The following is a 10,574-nucleotide window of genomic DNA, read 5'->3' on the forward strand; positions in this document are numbered from 1 at the left end:
ATAGAGACACTAAAATTTGATTGAGATATATCATTTCTCGATCAAAAACAACAAGCACAAAAGCATGTGATAAAGCCTGAGATCCTTCTCACCGGTCCATTCGCTTTGGAGTGAAGACGCAACAATGGGGCCAGGCCATTTTTATTCCTTAAATTTTCTACCTGTCATTTTTCCTTGTAGGCAATAGCTAGGCAAAGACCAAGACGCAAGAGCGAAAGTTGGTCCTTGCGTTAAGGATTCATGTTTCCAACCAAAAGACATTATGTTAGATGAAGGAATGTTATTATTTGTTAGGCCAATTTAGTCGTGCAAGGCCTTGGTCTGAGTTTACCTATGACTTGGTATTTGACATTAGAGGTCTCCCGTGAGTGAAAAGTTGGGCCTTCTTTGATATTTCTTGTTATAAGCTCATATTTTTAATTCAAAAGATTCTTATTTATAAACTCAAAATTTATTCCGTCTGTTATTAATGTGAGATACGTGACATTTGAATTTAGTACGGATGTTGCACTAGTTCTTTCTCATGTCAATTTCCGATAAGGCCATGCAAATAAATGGAAAACGTACAAGCTAGCCTAGCACCCACAAAATTTAGAAATTTGGTATCTTCAATGAACATCTGACATGAAATGGGGGACCTAGAAACTCAAATAGCAGAGGCCATTATCAAGCTTCTGTAACATAAATAAAGATACAACAAAAGCATGCTCATAATTAATGAGTGAAAACTTGTAGTTCCAAACAGACATGGTAGCATAGACATAAAGATACAACATTTGGACGATTATTAATTTTCAAAAAATCGTAATGGGATACTAATTTGTATAAGCAAGGTTAATTTTTTTGTATTAATTGTGATTATGTTTGGGTGAAAAACCTCAAATCTATATATATATATAGAACTGATAAAAGGTACATGAAGCTTGATGACACTGCTAAAATTTCAGACGGAGACAGCAAGGAAGCAGTTGGACAGAATGGGAAGACAAGAAGGAGCCTCTTCTTAAGAACTGATCATTCAAGAAATTACTACAAAAGCTTGACTGCAATGCATCAAACTGAAGAAATGAGTGGGAATTGGGAAATTATCAAATCCTCCACAATAAGCCATCACGAAATTGCTATGATAATCAAATGGTTTTCCACAAGCTGGTCTGATTTCTGACAATTTTCCTGAGCCAAATAATGACATGATCAGACACTGTAATAATATATATTTACTGTCGGCATATAAAAAATATAAAGAGATCTTTTTTCTTGGTTGTTGCATATTATGAAGAAACTGTAAATCGAATGAATTCTTCATATGGAAAAGGATAATAGAAGAACTGATTGCAAAGGTGTTAAATGCTTTAGCATATTATTATAAAAATTTGGCCAATCGCCTAATTCCCATTGATGAAATCTATCAAAAAAATACGAAGCATGTTGGGACTTGGGCATTGGGAATTTGGGACTGTGTTTTTACAGAGATACTTCACAATTTTCCAGTGAAACCTTCGTATATTATTGGATATTGTCCGTAATTTATTGTTCCAATTTCCCCAGGGAAAAAGTCATTGGAAACTTGGTGTGATTGGCAAGAAAGAAAAGGAAAGAAAAAGCTTTCTCAGGTCTTTGGTTTTTCCAACAGAGCAGAGAAGTACCACTCATTCTTGTCGACTCCACGATCAAGTTTCTTCCCCGAATTCCACCTTAGTTTCTTAAATCCAATTCGACCTAGCATTGGAACATAGGTTTGGTTCAGCTGTGAGCCCTGGCAGAAGAAATGGTCAAGCCAGAAGAGGCCCCCTGGCCTCAACACTCTGTAAATGTCATACAAGGTGAGCTCAAGCATGGCATCAGGGATCCAGTTGCTCAAAACATGCATTGAATGCACAATATCCAGTGTGTTGTCAAAGAATGGAAGCCTCTGCGAAACACTAACATGGATCGGGATCAAGCCCCTGGACGCAATAAAACTATTGAAGGGGCCATCAAGATTCATTGAGCTAGTGATGATGGTGATGTTCCTCTCCCTCATCCTTGCAGCAAAAGTGCCACTCCCACCTCCAATGTCAAGCCCAATTCTGATAGTCCGAGGAGGCTTTGTTTGCAGAACTTGATCGATTCAATAATCTAGTCCTCTGTCGTAGAGCCACCTTCTTTTTTCTCTGCCCTGCAAGTCGAAGCAGTCCTTGCAGTCAAAGTGCCCTGGAAACTTGTTGCGGTTAATCAGGCACTGGTAGCTTTTGCAGGTGTAGGGATCCCAAATTATGCTGGAATCAGGCGGAATTGCCCACAGGCTATCTGGAAATGGTGTTGGCTCCACATAACCAACTGCGGATTTGGGATGGCATCACCGGCGAGGGAGTGGTTCACACCCTTTGACCATAAGCTTTTGAGGCAAAACATCATCTACCGGGCATTCCCCACCGAAGTCATACGTCATGTATTGAGCCAGCTCCTCTAGAAACCTCAAGCAGCCTGCTCCAACAGGCGGATAGATCTAATCGGATCCCATCCTTGGGGGGTACCCTAATGGAACCTTCTGAGGGAGAATCGCAAGCCTGAGTTCATCAGACATAGCAGCAATGCTGCCGAAATCATCAATGAACTTCATAGCTTCACTTGGTTTCTCGACGCAGGGCCTGCACAAGCAAGTTGGTGGAGTTGATCTTGTGGTGTAACTCAGCAATGAGAGAGTAACTGGCAAGGAGTTGGGCCTTGGTAGAGTTGACCTCTTGTAACAGAGACGTGGAGTCCTGAAGGAGGAGATGAGGGAGGTGGTTGGAGTGCGTTGATAAGCTGAAAGGGCCAGTGAAGATGTAGACAGAGAGAAGGTTTGTAACAATGACAAGCACAAGCATCTTGAGCTTGTAATGGTTGCGATGGGGCATTGAAAGCACTTGCTTTCTTGGGTTGTCTTCCCCTTCATTTCCCATGCTTCTTTGTTTCATGCAAATTAGATTCCGTGCAGACTGGTCAGATTAGATTGGGGAAAGGAAAAGAAACCGAGCGAAGAACATGGTAATTAAATGCATGCAAATTAGCGCAGAACGAAGGCATGGCTTCACGTTCTGATGGAACTTCGTTCATTGTGATTCGCTGGAGGAGGCGTTAAAAGTACGATCGTTTCTGATGGGCCCTCACGTGCCATTGCAGAGGCGCCGATCTTTAGAACTCTACATCCTTATTACTAATACATTCTAGATTATCTAATGTATCGTGGAGGTATAATATCTACACACTATTAAAATATATAAAAATAAAAATTAAAAAATTTTAAAATTAGTATTTAAAAGATAAATATGAAAGTTACTGATAGAGTAATACTTTGGGTTATACTGATTAATTTTAATCATATTAATATTTAAAGGATAAAAAGAAATTATACTATTAAATTTAAGCTTGTGTTACACTTCTAGTTTGTATTGATTAGAGTTTGGGTTGGGGGAAGCTCCAATTGGCAAGTCAATCTGCACAAAAGTTCTTCAGACTATATTACAAATGCTTCAGTCTCCGAGTTCATCCATTGCCAAGTAATTCTCTTATGGAAATGACTATGTTGTAATGACAGTGGATCTCTGCAGTCATTTTCTCACCTTCTGGATAGCTGTAGCAAAGTCGGATTCAACTTCAACTCTGCTGCTGCTCACCTAATCAAGATGCCAAAATGCATACCTCATCACTCCAGGTCAAACACTGCAATTGCCCAAGCTGTTCAATAATTCAATCATCCACTTAGCATTATTGTCCTAATATTCCAATCCTGCATTCCTGCGGCTATTGGTTTCCAGCACCCGACCATCTACATTATGCTTGCACAACCCTTCTTGCAGCTTCTCCTAATTGAAGCATTTTTTTTTTCTCTTTCTTCTTCCCTTTTTGGTTCATCAACTTTACCCGTTCTGCCATGATTCTAACTATAACCTCCTTTTCTTCTCATATTACTTCCCACTTTGAGTAACTGTGGCATGGGCCAGTTGATCTACTCCACAATCAGCAAAGTTTCCCTAGAAACTCAATTACTCTCAATGACTTATTTTTTGGAGATTATTCTCCTTCTTTAACCTAATACTCCTTCCATTCATACACCAATGATCTTCCAGATCACTAAATCCAATTCACAATAATCTTAATGAGTGGTTGCAAGAGAGAGTAAGGAGCTGTGTAGTCAACTATTTCTTTGGTTTTAGTTTTGCAGTGTTGATATTCATAGAGCTTCTATTCACACATTTAAATGGCTCAAAAAGAATCTATAGATCATAATTGTGGAACACTCTTGTGTAGATTGTTCCAACAGTAACAATACAGCTTGAAATATGTTTCAATGGCAAATAATATATACAGTTTGAACAATGATTCTTATTCTATATGCCAGAGGGAAAGTTTAAAAACTTTCCAGCATCTATAGTTTAGCCATAGGTCTCATTTACAGTTAAACAGCCACATTGCAAAGATCTAAACCTGCCCAAATGTATAATCCCTACTGCATAGGAAAATAATCCTTGTAACAATGAAATGGACAAGTATCACAAAAACAATCAATGTGAGCATTTAGACAGAGAGCTCAAACCTTGAAACCATGTTCCCATGGAAGAACTCCAAGTCTAAATCGAATCACACTGTAGCTAGCTGTTGCGAGTGGCTGTAACAACATAAAGTCTTCCCAGGAACATATCCCGTTGTCCTTGATTTCGCATCACCCAGTTATAAAATGAATCACACAGTAGCTAGCAGTTACTACCATAGAGATAGTTGCTCTGTGATGGTGGAAACAATTATGGAGTCAGTTCAAGGAATTCAATCAATATACTTTTTCTTTTCCTTCTATCACTTTATAAAGAAAAATGGGAAACTGATCTAGTTTGCAAGGTATCCAAAACGGAGGCTTTGCAATGGATATAATAGATAAGCCCTACGAAGACACACTTCCTGAAACAAACACAATCTCTATCTGAGAAAATTTTAGGAAATTACCATATCCACTAATCAGATTCTTCATCGTCATCAGTTGGGGTTCTATGGAAATGCCCCAAGTATTGGAACCGTGATGTTTGACTTCTATTGGAAATTTGCGATCTCCTCTGCCTGGGCATTAAACCTTTACCAGAAAGGGAATCAAACAAGACCCCCATGTCCATTTCCTTTGGGGCACTTCTATGTTCATTTTCAAAACTACAAAAGCAACCAAAGAAAACTCAGCAAAGAAATCAAGATTAGCCCCCTCTCTATTTTCTTTCTTTTTTTTTGGTTCAGAAACTGGGGGAGGGGGGTAGCATATCTGAAATTGCTGAAGAATTACACAACTGCTTGATAGGGGAGAATTGAACCTAAATATAAATACATGATAAACTTAAGGAATTGACACTGATAAAACTGAAGTGAGCCACACCGTTCTCGAATAATTTTAAAGGCTTCCTTGGTTGCATAAGATAGCCCTGTCTTTGGATCACGGTACCTAAAATATCAAACGACAATTCAAACAAATAAGGTTGGATGGACTTAGCCAAATTGATATCTCTTAAAATGTGAAGTACCATTAAACTAACATTTGTATCAAATTAAAAACATGATTTATTATCCCAACTCAAGAGAAGCCTATCTCTAACTCATGGAATTAACTTTTGTATTTCCCAACGTCATGACGTTTGTTCAATACATTTAGGGGCTATTGAAAACTGATTGATCAATGATTGTTAGCATGGCATCTTAAACGGAAGAGCCTAATGTCAACATCAGACTAAAGAAAGATAAAAGTTAAGGTGAAAAGAACTTCACCAGCTCTAATTAATTCTTTAGAAACTTAGAAAAACAAATTTATGAAAAACACTTCGCTCAAAGAAAATTTTAATATGCTCCAAGTACAACTGCTTAGAAATCATCATTTAGTTCCAAATGCTGCAGATAACAATTTAGTCGGCAGCCAGACTATAAAATGGAAGATCAAGAAATAACCATTATGAAAACAAGCTCTTACTTGGCAGGCAATCCAGTAACAGCACAAATGGCCTTTTCTGGGTCTGGATACAAAGATAAATAAAATAAATAAATCAAAAACATATTCATGGAGCAAATAAAAAATTATCATTAAACAAAAAGACCAGGTAAAGCCCCTATTAGTTTTAGTTCTTCAAAGCATGATAAGTATTTTAATTAATATCAATTTGGATTTCCACTTCTGCTTTATCAAGAAAATCTATTGAAAAGTTCATTTCTATAAGCCGAGAGTGTTAGATAATTTAATTGTAATTAACATAGCATTTGTGGACCATTACAAAAATTTAGTGACAAACCAACTTTAATGTTATTAATCCCCTTGGTAACAAAAGCCACCCATAGCATTTAATAGAAAAGACTTTTATTATGAGAATACAAATTCTACAACCATTAGCTGATATCCCAAAGCACCTCATTTTCCCCTTGCAGTAACATTAGATTACCTCAAATGGTGGAATGGCAACTGAAGACTAAAACAGAGAGATGCTTAATTTCAATCCCCATGCAAACCCTATTGATCCTAGATCTAGTACAAGCAAAAATAGCTGAACTTGTAGTAGCAGTAGATATCTAAACTAATGCACCTACAACTAGTTCCAGAAAATGCAGGGGTTAAAGATTTTTCAACTTCAACAGGTTGCATTACTGAATGATTGTGTTAAAATAACAGCCAGGAAAAATAAAATAAGAGAAAGCCAAAAGAAATAAAGCCAACAGAGGGAAATTGAAATCTAGATCAGCAAAGTTCTTTAGCACCAAAAATCAGATTTCTGAGGCTCATGATTTCTGCAATTAAGTCATCAGAGGGATTTATTATTAATAGACCCAAAAAGCAGAGGAAAATAAAGCCAACAGAGGCAAGAACCCACCAAAAATTCTTCAGAGATATGAATGATAAGAAAGAAAATGAAGAGTCCACATCAGCAATTTTGTTAACATTAACTCATGACCACATGGAACTTACATGGGGGCAATGTGGTTGAGAGCTCTGACTGAAATGACGATCCTTTACTAAATTCTAGATATGAACAACCTGAAAATGATTGCATAAATTAGCATAAATCAATTTAGTTAACAAACCCCATATAATCAACAATCATATATTCAATTTTTCTTGCATTTGAGAACTAAAATCAATAGCTATTAAGGGACTCTTGCCATCTTTTGACACATATTTAATCTGTGGACCGCTATATACAGGCTTGTGGATTATTGCTCTTTTCTTAACTTCTTCCTCTCTTGCCAACACACGCTCTAAATTCCTTAAGTTCATAATTTCTGCAAAATTAAAATACCTAAATTCAAGTTAAAATCAAATAAGAAGAAGCTCAGAAATCTAAACTCAGAGGGAAATTTCCATCCTTAACCTGTTTGTGCTGCTTCCAGAAGCATCTCTTCTTGAGTGATCCTCTTTTCTTCACCTTCTTTTTTCCTTTTTACTGGCTGATTATAAAAAGGTATGTTAAAAACATAATCACATTGGATAACTGCATTTCACTCCATAATTCCAAATTATATAATCACATAATGTGCGTGTGTGTGTATCCATATTGTATAATCACATGAAATTTATATCACAAAACACGTGATATGTATAATAGTGTTAAGAAGCTGAAAGTGAATCAAGCAGTAGTCATGGAGCAACCGCAGTAATTATGGCCAAATTCATTCATACAAGTTAGTGGGGATCATGAGGACATCCCCGACAACTATTAATGGAATGCTCTCATGACCTTTTTTAATGAATTTGATCACGCATTTATAAAATACGTTATATATATATATATATATAATTCATGAGTTTCAACCAATGGTCCATGCAAGTTTTAGAAAATAATAGTAACGATGTTCTTGTTGCTTTCTAACTACATCATAGTCTCAAAGAAATAGCAAACTTCACAATGAAAAAAGTTAAAGCAAGTGACTGTAACCATTTATGCATCTCAATGTTCAATGACGGAGCCCGCACTCAGATGCATGCACAAAGTATAGGATGATATTATGACCTTGAAATCTTTATTAGGCAATTCTACATATACTAATCTAAATTTAAACTATAACACCGTTACTGCATATACTAATCTAAACTTAAATTCACCCCTAAGAAATCAAAATCAACACCATATTGGTTAAAAAAATCACATCTACTACATAAACTGTTATCTAGTGTGAACTCTCAATGCTAAGGATATCAAATCACATTAGTGGGTACATTTACTTATCTTGTCCTCTACACTGGGGAAGGAAAGCCATTTACTTGTACAAAGACATCAATTATACATGGCTAATGTATGAAATACTATGGGGCTTTGAGACAACCATGCCCCACACCTCTCCAACATCATCCTAATTCTCTCATCAGTCACAACTAAATAAAGCTTCCAGAAAAAGAGTAGTGTCAAGAACAAATATTAGAAGGATAATACCAGAACAGTCCAATAAGAAAACATGGGTCAGATTATTTTGCTTTAGTTTGAACCAATCTCATCAAAATAAAGAAAAGCATAATATATAGCTGCTAGAAAAGATATATGCACTGACTAATACAATGATCCATTTTCTTTTTACGTTTTTGAGATGACTACCAATGTATGCTAGATATATGTCCCTAGAAAAGAACAAGGAATACAGATACAATAATCGAACTTGCCTTCATTGTTGCTTGCAAAGCAGCACGTATTGCATCTCGCTCAGCTTGCCTAACAATGACTGAAGTTCTTGTAGATTTCCTAATGATTCTCTCACCTTCTGCATCATCAGGGGCATCATGATGTTGTGGAGAGGTAGGCTTTTGAGTCGACTTTTCATCCTTGGGATCACCATCTAACTTCGAAAGGACTTTCTTTTTCTTCTTTTTCTTCATAGAAGGCTTTCCAGGAAAAATTAAACGCTTCTTCGTACGAACCCTGAAAACAAAATTTAATATAAATAACAATTGCTATGAAATGGAGATGTAAATATGAATGAGTTGGGGGGTAAAAGAAGCAAAACCTTTCCTCCGTTTCATTTTCTGCTTCATCATCTGGCTCAGGTTCCTAGCACCCATAGTCCGTAGAAGGGAGTCAAATTTCAACAGAGGAAATGAGTGAGGTTTAATTGAATACGGATTAAAACAAAAGTAAAGATGAGAGCAATACACACATCTTCATCAAAATCGCTATCAAACACATCAGCAACCTCCAGTTCTTCTTCGTAATTGGCATCATTGTCTTCCTGAAGAGAAGAGGCCCACAAACAGAAATAACGGTAAATGTATGTAACATATCATATCTTCCAAAATTATAACTCCATAAAAACTAAACTCCAAGAAGCACTGATATTAATTCCTAGTCACTCCAAAAATTGGTGTTAGAAATAGAATAAACAATTAGGGTTTAGGGCTTTACAGGAACTTAAGGGACACGAATCCACTCATAATTTCAACACGTCATGTACCCATCATCTATGAAAATAATGAGTATGTTTACTCGTACCAGTGCTTATGAAGAAGAAAAAGAAGTGTAAGCTTACCTCTTTGAAAGCCTCTTGATTCCAAAACAACTCGTCTTCTTCAGCTTCCTCGTCCAGCAACTTTGTCATCCTGGCAATAACAAATAGCGTTCAAATATTTCCAGAATTTTTTTTTATTTTAACAAAAAATAACAAAAATAAGAAAATTAAATCAAAATTATACTATTTCATCTTAGGTTGAAGTTGTAACCTTTTCCCTTTTGTTGGCCGAGAAGCAGGATCCAGAAAGACGTGTGTCTCTTCTTCTTTACCAGTTTCCATGGCTGCAACAAGCTATCAAATCAAAGCAGGAAGAGGAGGCCGGAAGGATTTATGGGTTCAGTTGATAGTAATAGGAAGGAACCCAAAGAAGTAAAGAAACGCTGGATTTTTTTTTTTTATTTAATCAGATTCAGGGGAGAGAAGGAACAAGGATTTGAGTAAAGGCCAGCCTTTTTGTCTAGTTAAAGAAGATGATCGCGAATTGGGCCCGGGTTTCCTCTCCCCGCCCTTTTAAGACTTCACACCAACCCGAACCGAACCCGAATTTTGTAAATAACCTATCCGATCGGGGTCGAAAGGTTCGGGTTATTCTGCCACATGTGTAATGGGGCTTACATTTCTAATGCAAAGATCATGTAACGTGTTCACATTTTTATTTTAAAGGACGTAATATCTTAGATTCAAAAGATTAATTGAAATAATAATTTTTGACGAAAAATTATTCTTTGAATATGTGAACTAACAATTTAAAACATTTTGTAAAAATAATTATTTTTTAACGAAACATCTATCGTACAAAATAATTATTTTTTTATAAATTTTTAATTTCTTAATTATTCTTTATAAATTTATCGAATTTCAAGTTAAATTGCCGCTTTCCACCCAACACCTATTAGGCATCCATCATAGTTTGCTTTTCCATCTCCGGTGATCAACGCTATTAGCTTAACTTTCACCACAAGATGAATTTCGATAAATATATATTTATAAAAATTTATTTAAATTCTTTTAAACAGTATAAAAGTTTTCTCCTCTTGCCCTAAATAAGTTTGAAATTTAGTTTCGATTCGAATTGAACCCGAATTTTAAAAATAATCTAA

At 36.2% G+C, this 10,574-nt stretch overlaps 1 protein-coding gene and 1 pseudogene across 3 annotated transcripts; both read right to left on the reverse strand.

Annotated features, from left to right (window-relative positions):
- On the reverse strand, positions 1,337 to 3,146 carry LOC18595205 (annotated as a pseudogene).
- LOC18595206 (SWR1 complex subunit 2) lies at positions 4,224 to 9,952 on the reverse strand. 3 transcript variants are annotated; one of them, XR_001928571.1, is made up of 12 exons: positions 9,683 to 9,952; positions 9,493 to 9,562; positions 9,124 to 9,195; positions 8,974 to 9,017; positions 8,633 to 8,888; positions 7,350 to 7,425; positions 7,141 to 7,260; positions 6,947 to 7,015; positions 5,963 to 6,005; positions 5,316 to 5,443; positions 4,963 to 5,160; positions 4,224 to 4,745 (listed from the first exon to the last, which is right to left on the reverse strand). XR_001928571.1 is itself a non-coding variant. In XM_007023051.2 (12 exons), the coding sequence occupies exons 1-11, from the start codon at positions 9,751 to 9,753 to the stop codon at positions 4,971 to 4,973; spliced, it is 1,077 nt and encodes a 358-aa protein (XP_007023113.1). In that variant the 5' UTR covers positions 9,754 to 9,950; the 3' UTR covers positions 4,224 to 4,745; positions 4,963 to 4,970. The 3 variants fall into 3 exon arrangements, 2 of the variants coding, with proteins under 2 accessions (XP_007023113.1, XP_007023115.1); XM_007023051.2 differs by having other exon boundaries at positions 5,378 to 5,443; positions 9,683 to 9,950; XM_007023053.2 differs by lacking the exon at positions 7,141 to 7,260 and having other exon boundaries at positions 5,378 to 5,443; positions 9,683 to 9,950.

This window comes from Theobroma cacao, chromosome 6, assembly GCF_000208745.1.
Source record: "Theobroma cacao cultivar B97-61/B2 chromosome 6, Criollo_cocoa_genome_V2, whole genome shotgun sequence".
Classification (NCBI taxonomy): Eukaryota; Viridiplantae; Streptophyta; class Magnoliopsida; order Malvales; family Malvaceae; genus Theobroma; species Theobroma cacao.